The sequence below is a fragment of the Furipterus horrens genome, unplaced genomic scaffold (assembly GCF_987537825.1).
Source record: "Furipterus horrens unplaced genomic scaffold, mFurHor1.1.pri manual_scaffold_3, whole genome shotgun sequence".
In the NCBI taxonomy this organism is placed as follows: domain Eukaryota; kingdom Metazoa; phylum Chordata; class Mammalia; order Chiroptera; family Furipteridae; genus Furipterus; species Furipterus horrens.
The window spans coordinates 203371414-203395030 of record NW_028327173.1 but is presented as its reverse complement, the minus strand read 5'-3'; the positions used below and the strand labels follow the sequence as shown (position 1 = coordinate 203395030).

General features: G+C 40.8%; 1 protein-coding gene and 1 long non-coding RNA gene across 4 annotated transcripts in view; one reads left to right on the top strand and one right to left on the bottom strand.

Annotated features, from left to right (window-relative positions):
• ATXN3 (ataxin 3) overlaps positions 1-18454 on the top strand; it is a 32829-nt gene extending 14375 nt beyond the window's left edge. For 2 of the 3 annotated variants that reach the window (XM_090271319.1, XM_090271318.1), the window contains 6 exons: positions 1322-1454; positions 1816-1982; positions 3385-3481; positions 7154-7168; positions 8991-9088; positions 13986-18454. In XM_090271319.1, the coding sequence (XP_090127445.1) occupies positions 1322-1454; positions 1816-1982; positions 3385-3481; positions 7154-7168; positions 8991-9088; positions 13986-14080 (605 nt within the window). In that variant the 3' untranslated portion in view covers positions 14081-18454. Of the gene's footprint in view, positions 1-1321; positions 1455-1815; positions 1983-3384; positions 3482-6888; positions 7448-8990; positions 9089-13985 lie in introns of those variants that run through there. The other variant, XM_090271317.1, reaches the window with a different exon arrangement.
• LOC150017178 (uncharacterized) lies at positions 15029-23112 on the bottom strand. The gene is made up of 3 exons (XR_016509882.1): positions 23012-23112; positions 15875-15930; positions 15029-15158 (listed from the first exon to the last, which is right to left on the bottom strand). It is a non-coding gene; the product is annotated as an uncharacterized LOC150017178 (long non-coding RNA).
• Positions 23113-23617: the final 505 nt, after the last annotated feature.

The window sequence follows — 23617 nt, the reverse complement described above, 5'->3', positions numbered from 1 at the left end:
TGTTACATTGATAAAGCAGCGCAGAGTGATTTAAATAATAATAATAATGCATATTGTGGTACAGCCTCCCTCTTCACCATTCAGTGGCTTCCCAGCACACACACAATGAAATCTAGGGTCCTTAGAGTGTGTCACCTGAAGAAGGCAGTTGCTGCTCTTCATGGCTCTTTATGGAATGCTGTGGTGAGCGGGCATTAGTTATTCTAGGGTTTAGAAACAGTTTACTCATAAAACATGTTAAACCCTCTGAACTCTGAGCACACTTGTCCTTATAAAACAAAAATATGTTAAATGTATTAACTTAGTACTGTCTTGAGTTTTTTTAGTAATATTCCTTTTGACCCTTGTTTGTTTTATTATGACCGTATTCTGTTTTTATGTGGCGTCTCCAGAGGGGGGAAACCCTGGCTTTCCAGAATCATGTTTACGAAAAATTATGCAGGATCAGTGTCATTCTTTCAAAAGACAGACCGCACCTTTAATACTTTGACTAGATTTTAGGTATTGGCTTCTCAGGCCTTGTCAGGGGTTCAGAGTGAGGTGCCAGCTCTTTCCACAGATGACTTACTTTATACACGCTACACGTTATTGTATATGTTATCTGAGTGTGTCCTCACAGCAGCCTTTTGAGGAAAGTACCAGTATCATGGTTTCCCAATTTAAAAAACTAAGACATAGATGGGCAAAGTGATTTACCAGAGATCATGCAGCTAGGTACGGGAAGAGCTAGGATTAAAGCCCCGTCCATCTGCGCCCTGGCTGGGTAGCTCAGTTGATTTGATTGTCACCCCGACATGCTGAGGTTGTGGGTTTGATCCCCAGTCAGGGCATATGCAAGAATCAACCAATGAAGGCACGAATAGGTGGAACAACAAATCACTGTTTCTCTCTCTCCCCCCCCCTTCCTCTCTCTCTGTAAAATCAATCAATAAATTTTTAAGAACCCAGTTTGCTTCCAGATCACATGCTCTAACCCACTCTTTAACCACCTCTGTTACCATTTAGTGAGCAGCCTACTTGGCCAAACACTATCTGAAGAGAGCCCTTTACAGATACCATTTTGTTTATTTCTTACCCTCACTCCATGGGGTGGCTGGCACCATCTCACAGGTGAGGAAAGTCAGGCTCAAAGACTGGAAGCGATTCGTCCTACATCACCCTGCCAGTAAGTGGAAGAATGATGATTTCAAGTCCGGTTTTTCTCCCTCAGTTTTTATTCTTCCCACTGTTACCCACCATGCTAGCGCTCTAGCTGCTGTCATTTTTCATCGATTTTTAATCACTAACTAGCTGTTTTAGTTTATTTTTGCCTTTTTTTTAGGTTATTCTATATTTGTTGTTAAGGGTGACCTGCCAGACTGTGAAGCTGACCAACTCCTGCAGATGATCAGGGTCCAACAGATGCAGCGACCAAAACTTATTGGAGAGGAGCTAGCACAACTCAAAGAACAGAGGTAAAACTAACGCGCGCTGCAGAGTGTGTGGTGGCGTTTCATTACAAGAATTAAATTGTCATGCTAACGTCGAATGGCTGCTCACTTTATTACTGGGGATTGTTTTTAGACCCATATATGTTAGTGAAGTTTATTGGTTCAAACTTGAATCAACTCTTTGAATTACTTAAATAAATTAACTCAGAGTCACATCCCAACACAATCTATTAGACCTTATCTGCAAGAAAATGTAAGTTTTTAAAACTTTATTTTTCAATGACAGTTGACTGAAAATGTGTAAGTTTTAATTTCCGTAAACTCTTCAGTTTATAAATGTCTGCAAGAGTGGTGTGCAGTTATGATCAGTGCTTTCGTTCTTTAGAGTCCAGAAGACAGACCCGGAAGAAGTCTCAGAGGCAAACGACGGGTCAGGAGCACTAGATGAGGACGAGGAGGACCTGCGACGGGCGCTGGTGCTCAGTCGCCAGCAGATTGACATGGAGGATGAAGAGGCAGATCTCCGCAGGGCTATTCAGCTCAGTATGCAAGGTAGAGACGTTCTGAAGAGGCTGCTTCTGCTGTCGGAGAATTGACTCAGATAACGCTTGGTTTCTGGGATGAACAGTTAGTAGTTTGACAACTTGACAGTTGCCGAAGAAGCAGTGGCTGTGTACAGTCAGCTGTTCTTTTAGCTTTCTTGTGATATAAATGACTTTTACAACCTATGTTGTAGTAGGCCTAGTTTATTGTTATTTCTGGGTATTCTACTTTGTTATAATATTGTACTGACACAGCAATAAACAGTTAATCTTTGTGGGCAAAAGTGAAGGGACTCTTACCCAGAGCAGCTATTTCATAAATGTTTATGTTGTTGGACACAAGGAAGGCCTGGACAGAGAATATAAATCGATTTTACAAAAACCTTACATTGGGGTCTGTGTGATTTACAGCTTAATTCCACTTGGATGGGCCTGCTGTTAGAGTTATGTAAGCCCCCCGCCGGCAGAGGAGAGTGTAGATGCATCCCCTAGGGAATCCAGGTGGACGGAAATGTCTGGAAGGTGGCGCAAGACCTCTCGCGTAAATGTGTGAGGTTCCTTTTGGTAGTTCTGTTTTTATCTAATATGATTTACCTTTCTATTTTCTAATGAAATTTTCATTGAATTTCTTAACTATCTGAAAGTTGAAGCTTTTATAATTTTAGATATTTTGGGGTAAATCACTCTTCTTACTACTTTATTTCACAGTCTGTGAAATAGATTGGTGCAGTAAGTGAGACCGTGGAAACATACTTCAGTTGTTGTAGGCCCCAAATTGTCGAGGATGAAGGAACATAGAGAATGGGTTTGTTTTATGATCCTCCCCTTTAAGTTGCTTCTAAGGAATTCTATGCCTTTGAAAGGATAGGTTTATGTCTAGTAAGTTAAGGAGAGCACACCAGAGTGATGTTAGTGATTCTTCTACCAAGTCGGTTGTTGGACTTCAATCCTCACATCTGCTGCTACACTTGGGTAACAGCTTTCATTGTAGCTGGCACAGGTTAGAGTTGAGCTGCCTCGTTCAGATTTTCCCTGAGGCTTTCAGAGCCTTCCTGAGATTTACAGAATACTAGCAGAATACTTTTAAGTAAACTTGTTATTTTGTTTGTTTGTTTGTTTTCTTTTTAATTGTTATTTACTGATTTTTAGAGAGAGAGAAAGGGGGAGAGAGAAACATCAGATTTGTTGTTCCACTTACTTATGTATTCATTAGTTGATTCATGTATGTGCCCTGACCGGGGATCGAACCAGCAACCTTGGCATATTGGGGGCAACACTCTAACCAACTGAGCTACCTGGCCAAGGCAAGAAGAAAACTTTTTAAAAGCTTGTTCACATAAGTATAAACATATTGTTCCTTTACCTGATAAATAAAATGATTGTTTTTTTGTTCTATTTTCTTTGGTTTTCAGGTAGTTCCAGAAATACATCTCAAGATATTCCACAGACATCAGGTACACATCTTACTTCAGAAGAGCTACGGAAGAGAAGGGAAGCCTACTTTGAAAAGTAAAGTAATTCGTACAATATTAAAATTGCATATTCAGTATTTACTTTGACTGTTCTGTCTATTGTGAACTTACAGCTTTGGCTTGAACTATTTATTCTATGTAGGATTCTTTTTAAAAAAAAAAAAAACTGGTTACTGCCTGATCCTGTGAACATTTGAATATATATTATTTTAAATTTACAGCAAATAAACTAAAATGAAATGTAGTTTTAGGGAAAAACTTTACCCCAATATTAATTAAATTTACATGAAATAGAGTCAAGGAAACTCTATAAAATTTCAGTCATCAAAAGGGGAATGGAATTGGGTCAAGGTAGGAACAATGCCTAATGATCCTTTGAATGTGCTTCTTAGTTACCCAGTCCTGCAAAGTTCTCCCAAACAGAGATGGTGACTAATAGCTCTGCTCTTTGCCACTCTGGCAGGGGTGCATCTGTCTGTCAGCATCAGGAATATGGGGGCAGACCATCAGTCTGCATCCTCAGCTCCTAAAACCCAACTTTGTACCAGCTTTATAAAAAGTGCTCTTAAAAGAGAAACTTCACCCCATAAAAAATACCATTTTTTTCTATCATTCACAAATCTTCTTCCCTTTTTCTTTTCTTAGTGATGAAAATCTATCTCAAAGAATATAAGATCTGTAATAGACATTCAGATCCTTTGATCCCAGATCAGAAACCAAAAAGCCAGTGGCTGAATCTGGCCTCTTAATTTACTCTATTTCGTCAGTTCTGAGATGCACACATTCTCACATTTCAGTGTCTGTGCACCTGAGAAGCATCTTACCGTCATAATTGGCAGTATTTAGCGGTGTTTAAGATATTGAAGCATTTGATGGTATAATGAAGATAATATTTACCTTGTTTTCTGTTTTGTTTTTTAAGTCACAACTCAGAAGTATATGGAGGAAAGTTCTGATCAACTGACATCCTCTAATGTGAGATATTTCTAGTCTTTATTCAGTGACAGATTAATGGATTTAATTATATATATATAATTTCAAAATAGTGCTTATTAGTGCGTTTGACTTCCTTTTAAATTTTAAAATTAATTTTTAGTTTTTAAATATGGTAAAATTTATATCAAAATAGAGAAACCAGCATAATGAGCCCAGATTTAACCAAAATCAGCACATGACCAGTTTTCTTTTTTGTGCCCCCATTTCTCATGCTCTTCATTCTTCCACCTCCAAGCTGGGCTTATGTTGTAGCAAATCTAAAGCATCATCATATCATTTTGTCTATATTTATTCCAGTGCGTGTCTTTAAAATATATGGGCTATTTTTTTAAACAGAGACAAATGCCGTTCTCATACAATAATGTTAATAGTTATCAAATGATAATTAGTAATGGTAATTCTATAATATCATCAGTATCTAGTTAGTGTTAACAACTTAATTAGATAAAAACTAATATCGTAGAAAATTTCTTTTAAGACATATCAAACTTAAAACATAAACGTACTATCCTTTAATAACTGATGTTAGTATTTTGCCACATTTTCTTCTAGTTACAGACACACATGTATATTAGTTATACCCATTTTCCCATGATAGTAAGTATTCTTTGTATTGATAAATAGGATACATGATAGTTCATAAAATGAATGTATCATAATTTACATATGAACATTTTATTTTTTCTGTTATAGTTAATAGTGCAATGAATTATCCTTGTACTACCTCTATGCCTTAAATCTTGCATCATTTCTTCTAATTATTTTGAGGGTGTCAGATTTTTGGGTTAAAGGACATGAACATTTTAAGGCCTTGGTACAGATTTCTAACTACTTTGCAGAATAATTTCCAAGTGATAATTCTATCATGTTAGTTTCAGACTTTATTTTTTGCCAGTATAAAATTGTCCAAACAGACATACTTTATACAGAAATCTACAATATTCAGAAATAAATCTAAGAAAAGGAAAACACCTTTAAAGTATAAAAACAAATCCCTCTTATTAAAATTTTTTAGAGTATTTGGATTGTAAATGTGGAGCTTCTAATACATTGAACATTCTAGAGTAGAAAGAATAATGCAGTAACACTCCATAGTGAGTAATTACATAAATGATAACAAGCACAATGCTAGTGATAAGTAATGCCGATGTTTTAGTCAACCTGCACCCTTTTATAATGGCTAAGCATCCGTGTGGCCCCTTCCTGGTTGGAGGGTGGTTGACCGGGGAGGAAGGTTTGCAGTGGTGGTTTCCAGCTTCAGCTTTTTATCATCTGCCCCCTGATTTGACCTTAGAAATACTGGTGGGAACTTAAGGAGAACTAGAGAATATTTAGTAGCATGTTGCTGAGAAGAGTTAAGAGCTAACTTCCTGGTGAGTCTTTTAACATCGGCTAGCATTCGAAATCTTGTAGGACTCATTGGTAAAGGACCTGAGAAACTAACATGCAGTCAAACCTTGGTTCTCGAACGTGTGCCATCTTGGACAATTCAGTTCTCAGTCAAATTGTTCGTGGAAAAATGGTCTCGTGTGTCAAACAAAACTTCAGTTCTCGACCCAACATCCCTTTCATGCAGATAACCTGTATGATCATCATGAGTCTCAAGCAACAAAGGAGAGAATGAGCAAATATGAGTATGATTCGGTTTTCGAAGAAATCGTTTCTCGGACGGCCTTCTGGAATGAATTACGATCGAGAACCAAGGTTCCACTGTAGTTACCATTCACTAGAATTTCTGATTACTAAGCCTAGATGGGCCCTTGTCTCTCGAGTTTCCACTTTGGGGAACTTAGCTATAAGGTTATCGAGCTAACTCTTCCTCTGACCCTGGTGCTAACTTGTTATTCATTCAGATTTATAGGTCTGTGTTGTTGGTTTTTTGTAGAGTCCTTGTTGCTTCATACTTAATGTAGTAACCACAGTATTCGTGCAAGAAGCATAAAAACTGTTAAAAATCTACGTATATAAACTCATACATTACAAGTAAGAGTTGTTAAATATTTTCATAGCCACTTTTTTCAGTAATAATCTAAATCCATTTTACCTATCATAAAACCCCAAGCAAAACGATTATATCAGCTATGTCATTGCAAACCCTGCCTTAACTCACATGTGATTAGCATATAAATAGGCAAGATGTGTAAAACTCTTTCATAAACTGTTAGCTGTTCCACAGATATATGTTAGCATTATTAACGTCTTCTCACAGGTATAAGCAAAAGAACGTAGGTCCTTCCTTCTGTCACTGGAAAAGTGTTTCCCAACAAGGAAGGAAATAAGTACTGTCCATGGTCATGGATGGCTGTGATTTTTTGATTGCCTAACACGTGAGCCGAAACTTCAGTGGCATGTGGCATTGTCAGGGTTCAGTTTCAGAAGCTAACCTACTAGAGGTGTTTTAAGGAGAAAAGTACTGAATACGGAAATTAAGGCCTTATACACTCTTAGGGAGAGCTGGAACGCAGGCGGTAGTCCAGGCCTCCAGAATGCCAGCGTGTCTGAGGAGCCGCGGCCGCTGCCAGGTTGGGAGGATGGCGAAGGAGGATTCTGAGTTTGAGAACACACTGCCAGAACTGTGATGCTAGGATCAGGAAGCTGCCACCACAGCTGCCTAGATGTGAAGACTTGGGAGCAGGAAGAGTGTGGCCCCCACTGCAGCTGCCCTGGAGCAGAATCCCTGGACGGGCATCTTCGTGACTTGACTTGCTAGCAGAGAACAACCAAAGCAGCAGGAAGGTGGCCCTGCCTCAGTTCTCATTTCTGCTCTTTAAAAGCTCATGTGAGTGCTTAATTGGTTTCCAGAATCCTAGGGATAAAGCAATTTAAGACATGTAGTTTTGCGCTCTTTAGATGGTGATACTGATGGCACATAGGTGGCACAGGGGGAGTGGATGCCGAGGGCTGGTCCAGCACATTCTGTCTTGCAGCGTCATCACAGGTTAAAGGTGTCAAGATTGTTTCAAGGTTGGCAATTCATTTACTTCTCACTCTTCATGAATTGGAAGAATAAAAGTCCTCTAAAATCACTGTCTCACCTGTCACTCCCTTGCATTCTGACATGTTTTCTTGAGCGGAGGAGGAAGAGGTCTGGAAGGAAATCTAACTCACAGCCTGTCTTTCTCGGGCCATGTTCCAGAATCAGGGGGTGCCAGTGGGAGCCTACCGCCCATGAGTACATCATTAGCCATGCGCACCAGAGTCAGTACGCTGGCTCAAAGGCCAGCGGGGAGAAAGGGTGACTCCCCACTGGTTCGATTTTCTTTGTTCTCATATTTAAAACACAAGGTTAAGGGGACCCTAGAAGAAATGTGCTATTCTGCTAATAGTGTTACTGGTAATTAAAAACTCTGGTTCCTTTAAAGATCCTTCTATGCGTTTTTTGAAAGCTATGGGTTCTCAGATTGCCAGCTGTTTTTTCAGTTTTTTAAATTTTAGCACATATATGTATATATGAAATCCTTTTAAATATACATAGAAGCAGAAATAGTTCACAGAGCTCCTATTCCCTTCGTTCAGACTTGCCAGTTGTTGACATTTCTGCACCATTTGAGAATAACTTGTACACATGATTTCTTATTACATCTCATTACCTCAGTGTATAGTACAAGGACCTATATATTACATCATAACCATCATTTTAATGTTTTATGGCATTATTTTGCCTGCATAAAAATGTTCAGGGAGAACTTACTTTAATGCAAATAGCTATTACTGAAGCTTGATAATAGATAGTTTCCATTTCTTTCATTCATCACGTATTTGGTGAATGCCTGCTGTGGGACTGGCACAGTTTTATGCCCTGGGCAACAAACATGGCCAGGTGTGCACCCTTGTTAGCTTACTCTCTTAAAGAGGGAGACGGACAGAAGGTACCAGGTGGTGACAAGTTCATGCTAAAAATGTCCATGAAGTGATGAGACAGTGAGAACGCCAGGTGGCGACCTCAGGACAGTGGGCCGGAGACGTGTTTATGAGGAGATACTTAAATCGGATCCGAATGACAGGAAGGAGCCAGCCATGGAAAGATCATGCTAGTTCACATGGTAATTTGGGGTGCCTTTTTTTCTATACCTATACATTTCTCTGACGAATTCAAATTTTACATCTAGGTTTCCTAGGCTTGCACGATGATACTTTTTACTAATATGTGTATCAGACTGGTTGCTCTTACACTCTTTTGTGGTGTTCATGCCACTGACTTGTAGAACCATTTATTTTCCATGTTAATATATTGTGTTTCTCGTGGTGCATTTATTCTTAGGGGTTTTTTTGTTTTGTTTTGTTTGTTTGCTATTTAAAAAATATTTATTTGTTTTTAGAGCAAGAGGAAGGGAGGGAGAAAGAAAGGGAGAGAAACATCAATGTGTGGTTGGCTCTTGTGCGCCCCCAACTGGGGACCTGGCCTGCAATCCAGGCATGTGCCCTGACTGGGAATTGAACCCGCGACCTTTTGGTTTGCAGGCTGGCACTTAACCCACTGAGTCACACCACCCAGGATTATTCTTAGCTTTCGGGTTTTTTTAATGTGCATTCTCCTTTGTATGTTTCAGGCAGCAGCAGCAGCAGCGGCAGCAGGACCCACCAGGACAAATTTCACACCCATGTGAAACGCCAACCACAAGCCCAGGAGCACTCGGCAGTGATCTAGGTACACCTCTGACCGTATGTCATGGTTGTCACCTACACACTCAGTGTGACACACAGGCTCTGTGATTTTTGGCTTTACAGGCTGTTTTCTTCTCTCTTTAATTGTATTGAAACTTTGAATGAACTTGTACTCTAAATTTCCCTGGATTAAGGAGCAAGCAGAGTAGAGCACTCAAGAAGTGTTTTACTTTAAAATTATAAACAGTACCTGCAACTTCACAGTAATTAGTATTTCTGTGAAAGTTCCTCAGAAGTAATGAATGTTACTAGGTCGAAAATAAATACATTTTACCCCCTGGAAAACTAAAACCACCTGAGTGTAGTCTAAATAACAACAGGAAATCTAGAGGTACATATTAGGCCTTGATTTAATAAGTGTTAAACTTTGGCCAGTTATTGGTTGTAGAACTTGAGTGGAAAACTGTATATGACAAAGGACTTCTAAGCAGAATGTGTAAAGAACTCTCAAAACTGAGATGAGAAAACAATACAAAAATGGGCAAGGGATTTGAACAGACACTTCACCAGATAAAATGCATGGGTGACCAGTAAGCACACGAAAACATGCTCCGCGTCCCTCATCATGAGGGAAATGCGAATTAACACTACAGCGAGAGCCCATTACACACCTGTGAGAGTGGCTTAATAAAAAATAAAATGGACGGCACCGAAGGCTGACAAGGATCAGAGACGCGGGGACTCTCATACATTATCAGTGTCAAATGGCACAGTGCCTTTGGAAACAGTTTAGTATTTGTAAACTTAAAGTAAACTGAACCATGTGATCCAGAGGTCCCACTCCGAGGTGTATAATCAAGAAAAGAAAACCGAGGGTCACTAAAAACCTTGCGTGTGAAAGCTTACAGCAGCTTTGCTCGTAATCGCCTCGAACTGGCACCTGCCCGAGTGTCCTTCGGCTGCACAGCCCGGGGGTACAGTCAAACAGTGGACTGTATTAGCAATAAAAAGGGACGGACTGGTACCCTTTTCCGTGAACCCCAAGCATTTGTGTTAAGCAGACATGAGAGTCTGAAAGGCAGAGAGAAGACAGACGGGCTAGGCGGCGCAGGACCACAGGCCGGTGCGGCGGCGAGAGGCCTGGGTGCTGTTTCAGACTCATCTGTCACGGATGTCATTGTGGAGGAGCTCCGGGCACAAACCAAGGAAAAATCCCAAGGAAAGCCTGGTCTGTGTAGCCAAAAGGGACCACCTAGCAAGACAGAAACTTCTCAACAATAAACACTCAAGTCCAGCCAAACTGGACCAGGTAAATAAACTGACTCCACTGCCACCTCCACTGCCAAGTGGGAGCCTAGACTTGTATCCCTACCTGGCAGTAATGAGGTGCACCTCCGTGGCCCCCGGACAAGGTGGTGTCAGAGAAAGCCAAGGGGGGAGCTGGAATTTTTACTTCCTCCAGGAGACAACAAGGCCCCCTGTGCCCTGGTGTCAGTGGTCATAGTAGAGCCTGGAGTGGCGCCCAGCAATAAAGAGGCGTCCCCTGGCTTCCTGCCTAGATGGTGGAGACTCAGGACTGTCAGGGATTTGAGGCGGTAACGAGGCCACCCCCACAGTGTCGGTGAGAAACAGTAACAAGGCATTCCTACCCTGCCAGTCAGGTAGGTATCAGCGGAGGCCAGTGGGCGGCCAGAGCTCCCAGGTGTGCTCGTCAGTTACGCTCACACATGCCCCCCGTCTGGCAGCAGCAAGGTGGGACCCCTCCCCGCTGGTGCTCTGCCAGAGGAAGCCCGAAAGACAAGATTTACGTAAGGGCCACAGTCTTACAATGCCCAGACGTCTAGGCTTCAGTCCAAAATCACTTGTCATTCCAAGAGCCAGGAAAACTTCAACTTGAATAACCAAAGATAGTTCATAGACACCATCACGAGGTGGCACTGATGTTAGAATTTTCTGACATGGGTTTTTAAAGCAGCCACCAGCCCTGGCTGGTGTGGCTCAGTAGATTGAGCACCGGCCTGCAAACCAAAGTGTTGCCGGTTCGGTTCTCAGTCAGGGCACAGGCCTGGGTTGCAGGCTGGGTCCCTAGTTGGGGGCATGCTTGAGGCAACCGCATACTGATGTTTCTCTCCCCCTCTTTCTTCCTCCTTTCCCCTCTCTAAAAATAAATAAAATCTTTTTAAAGCAGCCATCAGACAAATGCTACAGTGAGCAATTACAAACATGCTTGAAACAAATGAAACAATAGAAAGCCTTAGGGAAGAAATGGAAGCTATAAAGAATCACATGGAACTTTTAGGACTGAAGAATAACAACTGAAATTTTAAAACTCAGTGGATGGACCCAACATGCAAATGGAAGGACAGGAAAGAATCGGTGACCCTGAAAACAATAGAAATGCCCCATTTCGAGCAATTATACTGGAAAAAAATTAACAGCCTTTGAGATCTATGAGACTATAATAACAGACCTAGCATTTGTGCCGTGGGAGTCCAGGAAGCGGGTGAGGAGGTGGGTGGGGCTGAAATGTATTTGGCTGAAAATTCTCCAAATTTGGCAAAAAATAGAAACATACAGGTTCAAGAAGTTTGGTGGACCTCAAACAGGCAAAACCCAGAGAAATCCACACCAAGACACATACAGTCGAATTTCTGAACACAGGAGACAAAAAGGAAAAAAAAAAATCTTGAAACCAGCTAGAAATACTTTAACCTACAACAATTTACATGATAGCAGATTTCTCATCTGAAACCTTAGAGGTCAGAAGGAAATGGCACATTTTTCAAGTGTGGAAAGAAAACAACTCTCAACCCAGATTTCTATATCCAGTGAAAATTTCCTATAGGAATGAAGGGGGAAATTAGAGAATTTATCATAGCAGACCTGTCCTAAAATAATGGCCAAAGGAAGTCCTCTAAACAGAAACGATAAAAGTAGTAATCTTGGAATATCAGGAAGGAAAAAAAAAACAGTAGAAAGAATAAAGATTTAGGTAAACAATAGACTTTCATTTTGAGTTTTCTCAATTATGTTTGATGATTAAAGCAAGAATTATATTTATTTGGCTTTTAGTATATATATAGGAAATATTAAAGACAATTATAAACTGGGGAGAGTAAAGGGATGTAGTGGGAGGTCAGGTTTCTACATTTCATTTGAAATGGTACAACCACTCTGGAAAGTAATATGGCAGTGTCTTTAAAAATTGAACGTACAGTAATCATACAATCCAGCAGTTACACTCCTGGGCATTTATCCCCGAGAAATGAATACCTTTGTCCATGTAAAAACCTGTACATGAACATTCATAGTAGCTTGATTTATCATAACCAAAAACTGGAAACAAGCAGAATGTCCTATAGGAGGTGAACAGTTAAATAAACCAATACATCCGCACCGTGGAATACTACTCAGGACTAAAAAGAAACCAACTGTTGGCTCCCTCCTTGGAGCACAGCCTGTTCCCTTCTCTTGGGCACATACTTTTTTTAAAAAACACTGAAGGTCCCCACAAGACTTGCTACCAGGGAGCAGCACACAGCAGCAGCTCATCCGAGGCTCACCCCCTTACCCTGTCTCCAAGGCCCCCTTTTCTCTGACTTTTCAGTGAGCCGACAGCAGCCCGGCCTTGGCTCACTTCTTTCCTGTGAAGTTTCTAGAAAGCCACAGCTGCTCCGCCTCGGCTTGCTCCTGTTGCTTCTGTCCTCAGCCCTTTGTATTACCATTTCCAGGTGTTTTTGTTTTTTTTTTAAGATTTTATTTATTTTGAGAGAGAGGGGTGGGAGGGAGAAAGAGAGGGAGAAAAATATCAATGTGTAAGAGAAACATTGATCCGTTGCCTCTCATACGCCCCCAACCAAGGACCTGGCCTGCAGCCCAGACATGTGCCCTGACTGGGAATCAAACCGGTAACCTTTCAGTTCGCAGGACAACCAACACCCAATCCACTGAGCCACACCAGTCAGGGCTCACCATCCCCAGCTTTAATAAATACACTTTCAAAATAAAAATTAAAAATTTTAAAAAGAAAGAAACCAACTTGATACATGCAACAACTTGGATGACTCAAAGGCATTATGCTGAATGCAAAAAAAAAAAAAAAAGCCTCAGAAGATCTCACACTGTATGGTTCTTCTGTGTAACATTCTAAAAGGGCCAGGTTTATAGACATGGAGAGCAACTTAGTGGTCGCCTGCGTTTAGTGAAGGTAGCAGGGCGAGAAGTGGGTGCGAATATAAAGGGATGGCAGGAGGGAGATTTTTGTAGTACTGTAACAGTTCTCTGTCTTGGTTTTTGGGGGGGAGGGGGTCACAAATCTGCACTTAACGATAAAATACCATAGAACTACTCATAACTTCGTACCGATGTCAATATCCAGGTTTTGGTTGGAGCTATACTTAGGTAAGACTGGGTGAAATTGAACCGAAGTGTACCAGGGTCCTGTCTGAACTGTCTTTGCAACTTCTGTGAACAAATGTTTCAGGACTTTTTTTAAGAAATGAATTGTTGATATTCACAACAGTTAAATCTTCTTTCGCTTAGCTTAACTGTACTAAGTGAAAGAAGCCATACTCAAAAGGCTCCATGCCTACTGTATCATCCATTTATGTTGACATGCAGGAAGAGGCAAACTGTAGGGCAGGGAATATATCAGTGGTTGCCTAGGATAGGGGTTGGAGGGTGGCCACCAAGGGGCAGCACAAGGAAATGGGGTACGGTGGGCAGTGGTACAGCTCTGTATCTGGGTGGTAATGGCAATTATTCAACTCTGTGCATTTGTCAAAACTTAAACTGTAAAAATTAATTTTACTATATGTAAATTTTTTTAAATCAAAAAGGAAGCTATAGCAAACAGAAATAATTTTCAAAGAGATGACCTTTTGATAACTGATAATTTTCCAGAAATTCCTAAGAAATATGTGTATTTTCTTTCCCAACAGGTGATGCTATGAGTGAAGAAGACATGCTTCAGGCAGCTGTGACCATGTCTTTAGAAACTGTTAGAAATAATTTCATAACAGAAGAAAAAAAATAACTTTTACAAATCTCTAAAATATCCATACTTTCCAACATTATCCTGTGTGATGAAAGCATGGGGTCCATTTTGGTAATGTGTCAAAGAGAACAGTGTTCAGCAGAGGAAATAAGACTGTTAGGTGGTTTGCAAAGAAAAAGATGAGAACGTGGAAAAATGTGTCAATCGTAGGACTAAATAATAACCCTTCAAATACTAGCCAAAGAGGCATTCAGCAATTAAATTTAAAATAGTTTTTTAAATGTTACTTTTTCATTTTTGAGTGTGCAATATCTAATGTGTCTAAAATTAGGGCATTTTTCTTGGATCTTTTTGCAGACCAACTAATGAGCTCTTGCCACAGAACTTTTTCCATACATTTTCTTTTCCTACCTTCTGTGTACCTAACTTGGCTCACTTTCATTGCCTGATAGTTGCTTCTACGTCTTATTAACTAAAGTAACCTCTTAGGACAGTGTCTCTTCTCTGTGATAATAATAGTAACGGTTCCAGAAAGATAAGTGTTCTCTCTCCACCTGTGTATTGTGCACTTGGGTGTTTTCTCATGTCATGGTGTCTCTGATCACAATTTATCTGCTGCCTGGTTTTTATTATTTTTCTATAACTTTTAAAAGATGGTTATCTTTCTTAAGGTTTTGCTTTTTAAGCCCTCCAAGATGGGTTCATTATTTCATGATTCTGGTGCATTCCTAAACTCTGAAATCAGCTCAGCACAAATATTTAAGAATAAATGAGCATTTTAAAAATGTGTGAGCATCTTTCCCAGATGCTTCATGAACGCCTTCTTGGTTGTCAGAACTTTGCAGCTTCATCGTAACCCTCTGCTCAGCACCTCATTTCCTTTTTCCCCGCTGAGAACAGAAGCAGAGTGTGCAAGCAAGTTTCCTTCTGTTGTCAGACAACATAATGCCCACCATGAATGTATAATAGACAAAGTTTGGCCTTTAATTTTAGTAGCAGATTCATTTTATTTTTACTCTTGTGACTGGAGCTCTGTTCTGTTTACAGCTGAGTCCTGGAATGTAGGTGTCTGCTTCTGCTGTACATCTGATCGGAATAGCTTGCCAGAGATGACGATCTGGAACATGAAAATAATTTACTGACAAAAATATGTTTAAATTTATACTGTGATTTTACACTTGCATCATGATTAAAATAGCTTTTAAGAATTAATAGAAGTCACACAGTACTGAATGGGCCTGTAAATATAGAAAGTCTTTAGTTTTGATAAACATTCTTTAGTTGGAATGCACAGCGTTTCTTGCTGGGTCAATACAATGGTATGATTTAGGTGGAAATTAACCGTGTGTGAAATGGGCATTTGAGGTTCTGTCATCTCTGCATCCCTAATCCTGTACTCCCTTTTGAAGCTCTTTTGAATGTTGAATTATTCATAAGCTAAAATTTAAGAAATACTTTCAGCCAACAACTTAGAAAATTAAAGTATGGTATGTTGCCATACTGGCGTGGCAGCACACATTTTATCAGGGAAATTTTTTTGATCTCAGATTTATTGCTAAAGCAAAAAGATGAGTAAATGCCTTTTATTTATGATTATGATACAGCTTTTTCTTGGAAAGAGACAGATTTTTTTTAGTCATTATTTTGTGCCAAATGAAATTTTCTGAAGTTTCCCTTACATAAAATTAGACAGTTTTACTTTAAAATCTAGTTTTCTTTTGACAATTGAAAATGTTTCAGAAGAATTATAAAAATTTAGAACTGCAAGGGATGATAAGAGTTTTGTACTACTCTCTCAAGATGTACAAATGAAAATATGTATTTGGCCTTTACCTTTTCCCTTTGGAAATTTACATAAAACTCTTCATATACTTCAGTTGATGAGTTACCTAATATAAAAATGAAAAAACGAATATGCATAAGTTTTAACCTTAGAGTTTATAAAGCTCTTACAGTACACACCCTTGTTAAAGCCTTTAAGGAATTATGACATGTTGACCTTCATTCGTTAGGGATTTTTTTAAAAGCAAAGCTGAGCATACACTGGATACGCTTGAATGTGTTTATTTCATTTGTTGTGACGCTGTTATATTTGGCAGGCACTTACAGAATCACTAGTAAATTGCCATATTGTTTGGATTGGCTTAAATTTAATTGAACATTTCAGCTCCATTGATTGGCCAGTATGAAAAGATGTCAGTGCTTACAACCACAATGGCAGAAATTTAAAAGTACAGAAAGCTATAGGTCACATATCAGGAACTGCTATTTACAATAACCCACCTGCAAGAAAGTCAGGAACAATGAAATTTACAATAACTGTCCTGCTAATGACTTTATATTAAGATTTCCATTCTGTTTTACTAATTAGGAACACCTCAGTGTTTAACGTTTAAACTATTGGTATCATTTTCTAATGTATAATTTGTATTTCCAGGATAAAATACATAACAGTGGCTATGCTGGTATTTTAAGTCAAGTTTAAACAAGCTTTAGAAATGCCACTTTCATATTTTGAGATGCCATAGATTTAATAAGTAGTTTTTTATGTTTTAAAAATTCAGAAGTCAACTTCTGATCTAAAACCATCAATATACATTTTTACAGTAATTATAAACATTTCTGTGTTGTACGTTGTTGGAAATGGTTGCTGTAGGTAAACTATTTCAGCTCTTAGGATCTTGGCCAAATAATTTACAATTCACATAATATTTATGGAGTTGCTTTTTTAATTTCTTTAAAATTTGATTTTTCTTAATTAAGACTTTATTCATGCCAAAGTTAATGAGGAAATAAGCTCAAAACTAGTTGAGAATCATTGTAGACAAAACTACCAATAGTCTGCGTTGTTTCATTTAATATTAAATTCTATAAAGTCAGTCACATTTTTAATGTCCGTATGTTTAAATAGTATCATGCTTGTGCCAAGATTCACTAAATGTCTTCAAATTGGCCCATTGAACCTGTGTGCAAATTCAAAAAAGAATTGATTCACTACAGAAGCAAAATATAGTAACTGAGATATCTTCAGTTGAAAAATCTTGATGTTTTAAATTCTTAAGATTCAATAATTAATATTGATGGCTTCCTATTAAAAACTTGACCTGATGTTAGAGGAGCTATGACCACTACTTTCAAAGTAAATTGTTACTTCTGGGCCCTAACAAGTACAGAGATGTTATCTATATATGTGATTTTAATTGCGAAAAACCAGAAACTAATCATCTCAGAAGTGTAAATAATTTTTCATAATTTCAGATTAAAACTTTCCTTCATTCCTGGTCCCTTTATAACCAGCATCTTTTGCCAAAGGACTTAACTGGCTTATATTGTTTTTTAAAGTCTTATACATAAAAATATTTTTGTTTCATTCTGCTTTCATGAACTTAAAAGATTCACATGATTGATTAAATCTTGAATTTTAATTTTTTTAAAAGTTTGAATAAGCCTTTGCTGTTTTTATTTTTTTCCAGAATGATCTGGCATTTTAAGAATTAATGCTAGTAATATCACTTTTAAATTTACAGTAATTGGCATGCTAAATCAATAATGTATCAATATTTTAAGACTCTGGACTCATAGACAAGAAGTGGGGAGCAAATAATGAAATATATGTGGAAAAGCCTGATTTATTGCGGAAGCACTTCAGCTGTTTCTTGCATAGTTCAAAGGTGAACGTTTCCGGGTGTTTTTGTAATTGAATTTATTGAGGTGACATTGGTTCACAAAACCATACAGGTTTCAAGTGTACAACTCCAAAACGTCATCTGCACACCGCTTGTGACACCGCTCTTGCTTCTAATCACCCAGAGCAAAGTCTCCTTTCCGTGACCATTGGTCCCCGCTTCATCCACCTCCACTCACCCCCACCTGCTTTCCCTCTGGTAACACTACACTGTTATCTGTCTGTTATATATGGGTTTGGGTTTTGTTTTTTTTAAATTAATCCTTTCACCTTCTTTCATCCAACCCCGAATCCCTCTCCCCTGTGACAGCTGTCAGTCTGGTCCATGTATCTATGCCTCTATAAAGAGGAAAATGTACATTTGAATGTGGTTTTCTAATTTCTACAACACTGGATTACTAGGAGTAACTTAAAAAATTACTCTTCTGTATAAACTATTTGATTTCAAGTACAAAAAACACCTGAAATAAAAAGCATTGTCTTCTGGCCATGACACCAGTGCACTGTGACAGTGCCGTCTGCTCAGGACTCAGCTCTGCAGCCCTTCCGTGTGTGCGCCCCCCTGAGTTCTGCTGTTCCGACACACAACAGGCCTTCCTGTCTGGTCCTTAGAAAAGCTGGGCTTCCAAAGCACTGTTGAACACTGAGGATTCTGTTGTTGATGTGGATGTTCGATAAGTTGTATTTTAAATATCAAAGATTATTAAATAAAGATGTTTGCTTTTTTATTTTTGTTTTTTGTGTTTATTGTTAATTCATAGCCTTGCCATTCCAGGTTTGGTTGGAGGACCAGCAGCATTTGCACCACCTGAGAACGTTTCATAAATGCAGAGTTTCGGGCCACACCAACCTGCTGTGAACTTGTGTTTTTAACAGCGTCTCCAGGGCTTTCGTGTGCAGAGTGAAGTTGGAGAAGCTCAGTATTGTGGACTGTGGAGCTGGGTAAAGCAGGCCGGGGGAGCCCACTGATGCTCCGGTCCAGCCAGCTGCTGCCAAAAGGCCCGTTACTACTAGAGCTCTGATCCTTTCTAAGAAGCTAAGTTCCCCACATTTTTATTTGGAATTATATTTTAAATGTTGGCTCGATTATTTTTTAATCCTGAGGTCCATGTTAATAATTTTTAAGAGTGCTGGTTTTTCCTTATTTTATCCAACTCTGGGCACCAGAATCCAACTAATAATTGGGCTCCACCTGGACTGATTGAGGATTATAGAATCCTCAAATTTTATAATGGGGGTTGTATGTCCATTTTAGCCTTAATTAAGATTGGGTACAAACTTTAAAACAAAACTTTCAAATTGTGTATATATATAACTCTAAATATATGCCATATGCATATATTAGTATAACAACAGCTTCATGCTTAGAAGGACCAATTCATTGAATTTGGATGCCACCAAATGACTGATGAACACTCATCTGTGGGCCTTGTGAAATACTAGTTGATTCTAAAAACTTTATAAAAGGGTATTTTGGGGTGGTCTTTACCCTAAAGAGTTGCATGTTTTAGGACCCTCATACCCATTTTTATAGGTGTCATCAAATGCTCAAGATTCATTTGATGAGTAATTTGGGTCCAGCTGACCTCTTCAGCCTGTACTTTTGACATTTCCCCTTTACCCACTGCGGTCCTGGCAGTCCTTAGAGATCTGCAGATAAACCAGGCCCTTACCCACCTGCAGGCACGCTAGCACTCCTTGCCTCCTTTCCTTTGCACCTTTTGAGGCCCCTGCTCCTGCAGTTTCTTTGCCATCCCTTGCTATAAGGACTCTCAGCTGGACTAGCACCTTTTGCTGTACCCTGTTCTCTCCCAAGATTGTTCCAGTTCTCCCGCTGTCTCCTGGGCTGCGAGAGAGAAACAATTCCTGTGTCATTCACTTGAAACATTTGAGTCCATGCCTTGTGCCAGGTATGGTTCTAGAAGCTTAGAAACAGCCATGAATAAGATAGTTGGCTCTCATGGGGCTTGGACTCTAGTTGGCAGTTAGGTAGAGGGAACATTTAAATTAATGAACGTGACTTCATAACATGTTAAGAACTCTGCTTGTCCTGTGAGATGGGAAGACAAACAGGATTGTGACCAGGAGGGAGAGCTACTTCAGACTGGGTTCAAGAAAGGCCTCTGTAGAGGTGACATTCAAAGAGACATCTGAAAATGATGAGACAGCCACGCAAAGGCGTGGTGCCCCCATACCTGCCTGAGGAAACGGCAAGCAAGATGGCTCTGAGGTGGGGGTAGCTGCTTGTTTCTGATGAACAGAGAAGGCGGAAAAAGCTAGCAGGTCGCGAACAAAAGATGAGATTGGGGTGTGCACAAAGTCTTACCACTAACTACATCCTCTACCAGAGAGCATGCCAGGTCCACCTTGCGTAACCCCCAAAAAACTGGCTGAACGCTTAACCCTAAAGATACTGTCTAACCTACCTCAGGTTAGAATCTTAGTGAAGACTCCCACCACCCACTTGTGCATTTTTTTTCCCTTCCTGTTAATTCTATGCAGTTACTATCATCTCAGACAACTATAGTTCAGTTTCCAGGACAAGATGCAACTGTTCTTTTAAAATCATTTCAGCTCTGACTGGTGTGACTCAGCGGATTGAGCTCCGGACTGTGAACCAGAAGGTCGGTAGTTCAATTCCCAGTCAGAGCACATGCCTGCATTGTGGGCCAGGTCCCCAGTGGGGGGGCGTGTGAGAGGCAGATCTGTGAATCTCTTGTGCACTAATGTTTCTCTCCCTCTCTTCCCCTCTAAAATAAATAAATAAAAATCTTTTAAAAATCATTTCATGCCCCGGCTGGGGAGGCTCAGTGAATTGAGTGCCGGCCTGCAAACCAAAGGGTCGCAGGATCGATTCCCAGTCAGGGCACAAGCATAGGTTGCAGGCCAGGTTCCCAGTAGGGAGGCGGGGCATGGGAGGCAAACACACATTGATGTTTCTCTCCCTCTCTTTGTCTCCCTTCGCCTCTCTCTAAAAATAAATATTTTTAAAAAGTCATTTAATTTCAGGGAGAGCTTCTATTGCCCGGTGCCATCAGATTCCAACTCCTGAGGCATTGCCACGTTCCATTCACAAATAGCGCAGTCCGCGGTAACATCACAGATTGAGGAATAAAATCAAAGAGAAAGATGCCAGTGTATTTTGTGCTATGCTTAGAAGATCTGCAGATGTATCCTCTCCTTATCAAAGCAAAAAATGCTGTAGTCTCTGGCCAGGTAATGTGTGTCCTGGTACCACTGCAGCAATGGCTTGTAAGTCACATTACCTTTCTTCCTTTAGGGAGGGAAATAAGCAAGGTGTTTGCAATTTGTGTAACAGCAAGTGCCACCAATACCAAAATGAGGCAGGAGAGTAAGAAGCTAGGAAAACTCCTTGGCAAGTGGAATGAGGGAAACTGACACAAGATAGTTAAAGAAGGCCAAGCAATTAACAGCGTACTAATAAACTGCAAGATCTTATCTTCCCTAACCAAGGACACTTAGAAGCAAATAGTATATACCCCTCCTCCCCAGCCAGAGAGCAAGTAGCTGAAATCGCTCTGGTCAGGGAGATAGATAACAGAGACGCAGCTGATGCCATCAGTGCCAGCCAAACCCCAGAATGGATGAATTCAGGAGAATATATAACACACACAAAAAACAGGGCCAGACAAATCTGAGATAAAAGTAAAACAGTGAAGCTGACCAGAAAATGACCCTAAATTCTCCTATAAGCTCATTCTGATGCATCAGCCTATTAAAGGACACACCTGGAAAGCTGTTGAATATTCTGTTGAGACCCTCCCCTGAAAACTCCCCTAAAACTCCTGCCTTTAGAAAACGGGTAAGAACCAACAAGACAAAGGACCCAGCATGCTCTCAAGCACACTCCATGCCCCCCTTTCCTCAGGTATGTACTTAACTTTCTCCTAAGCTCTAAGACCCCAGGAGGAGGGGAGCAGTGGGCAGCAGCACCTCACCCCAGGCTAATCTCCTGAACTGTCTCCAAAGGCCCTTCTTTTGTCTCTGTAAGTTCCTTTCCTGAATCTACGCAGCCCAATGTCTCACTTCTGCTACTGTAGCTTGTTTCCTGAGTCTACGCAGCCCAGCACGGTTCACTTTTGCTACTGTGACTTGCGTTCCCGAGTCTAGGCAGCCCAGGCTAGGCTCACTCCTGTTGCTGTGATCTTGCCTCACCTTTGTTTCACTGTCCCCACCTTTAATAAATGTACTCTCAAAATCACGTGGACTTACGTTGTGAAATCTTTCCTGCACTGTCAAGAACCCACACACTCCAGATGATGCCCAGGCAGACCTGCCTCAGTCCTAGTCCCTTTTTGGGTGGCAATAGGAGAATTTCCATTAGCACCGTGTTTCTTCCATATTAAGTTGCCGTACTTCCCTCTTATGAGTTATTTGGGAAAGAAGTTGTCCGTGTATTTATTTACGAAAGATTTTATTCATTTATTTTTAGAGAGAGGGAAGGGAGGGAGAAAGAGAGGGAGAGAAACATTGATGTGCAAGAGATGCATTGATTGGTTGCCTCTTGCAAGCCTCCAAATAGGGACCTGGCCCGCAACCCAGGTGTGTGCCCTGACTGGGACTTGAACCAGTGACCCTTCGGTTTGCAGGCCGGCACTCAATCTACTAAGCAACACCAGCCAGGGCGGTCTGTGTTTTTAACTTCATTGGTTAAGCCAGCTTCATGAATAAAGGTCTTCATATATTCAGGAAGGCAGTATTTCAGCCTTTAGCTAGCAAGCCACCAGAGAAAATTTCTACTATAAAAGGTAATCCGTGTTTGTGTGTTTCCTGCCTGGATGCTTGACTTTGCAATCTGTCCTTTCTCTGTATCCTCGGCAACTACCACTGATTGGACTGGCGCAGAGCAGAGCAGCTGTGTGGAGTCACTCATGTCAACCAAAACGGCTGTTAGTCAGCTGTGACACTTTGGTTCAATACGGAAGCTACCAAAGTCAGAGCAGACACATCTGACAAGGAGATACACCTAAGGGATCTGCACATGTGATCACAATAGCCATGTCTGCAGAGCGGGACCACCTGGGGAAGTTCCACCCTTGGCTTCAGGGATGCCAAGACATTTATCAAAAAGACCCAGAAGGGTAGAGTACGTACACCACTGTCAAAAAGGTATAACTGAGGCAGGCTCCAGACCACTGCTGAGACACCCCAGCTCCACACACCAGAGCACCGCTCCACACCTTTGCATCGGCCACCAGAGGCTCTGCCCTGCTGGACTGAGGACCTCGTCTGCCCTGCTGCCCACCTGGCTCCCGAGATCCTACCTTGGAAGATGCTGACAGCTCCCATGCCCACTGTGCTGTCTCCCAGACCTGCAGACTGAGCTGCTGGCACTTGGGTTCGTTATCCCCCATTGATTGCTTTGTGTGTGTGTGTGTGTGTGTGTGTGTGCGCGCGCGCGCGCGTGTTGTGTGTAATATTTCTCTTCCGTTGTTAAGAGTGTGAGTAGGATATGAATTGGTTGATGTTCTACTTTGCGTGACCCTCAATTCAATAAAAGCTGAGAGGCTATAGCATAGCCACCCTGTGTGACTCCCGTCAATTCCTCGGTGCCGGGCTGCTCAGCAGGCGGCTAGCGGAACAGCTGCCCCGGTGACTTACAGGGACGATTACATCGCGAACATATGCTTGTGATAGCAGCCCTCCACAGACTGTCCAATAATGGATACAGTAACCCATGGTAAGTGCTTCCTGCGCAGTGGAGCGACCTGCCACGTCTTCTGGCACCACTGCCTTCGTGGGTGTCAGAATTAAAACACTCAAGTTTCACCTACACAGTGAGTCCACGGGGTTCCCAAGCCACGCAGGCTTTGGGGACGGAGCCACCGAGGGTTGGCCCTGCCTGAAGCACTGTGCCGCCCACCAACGCA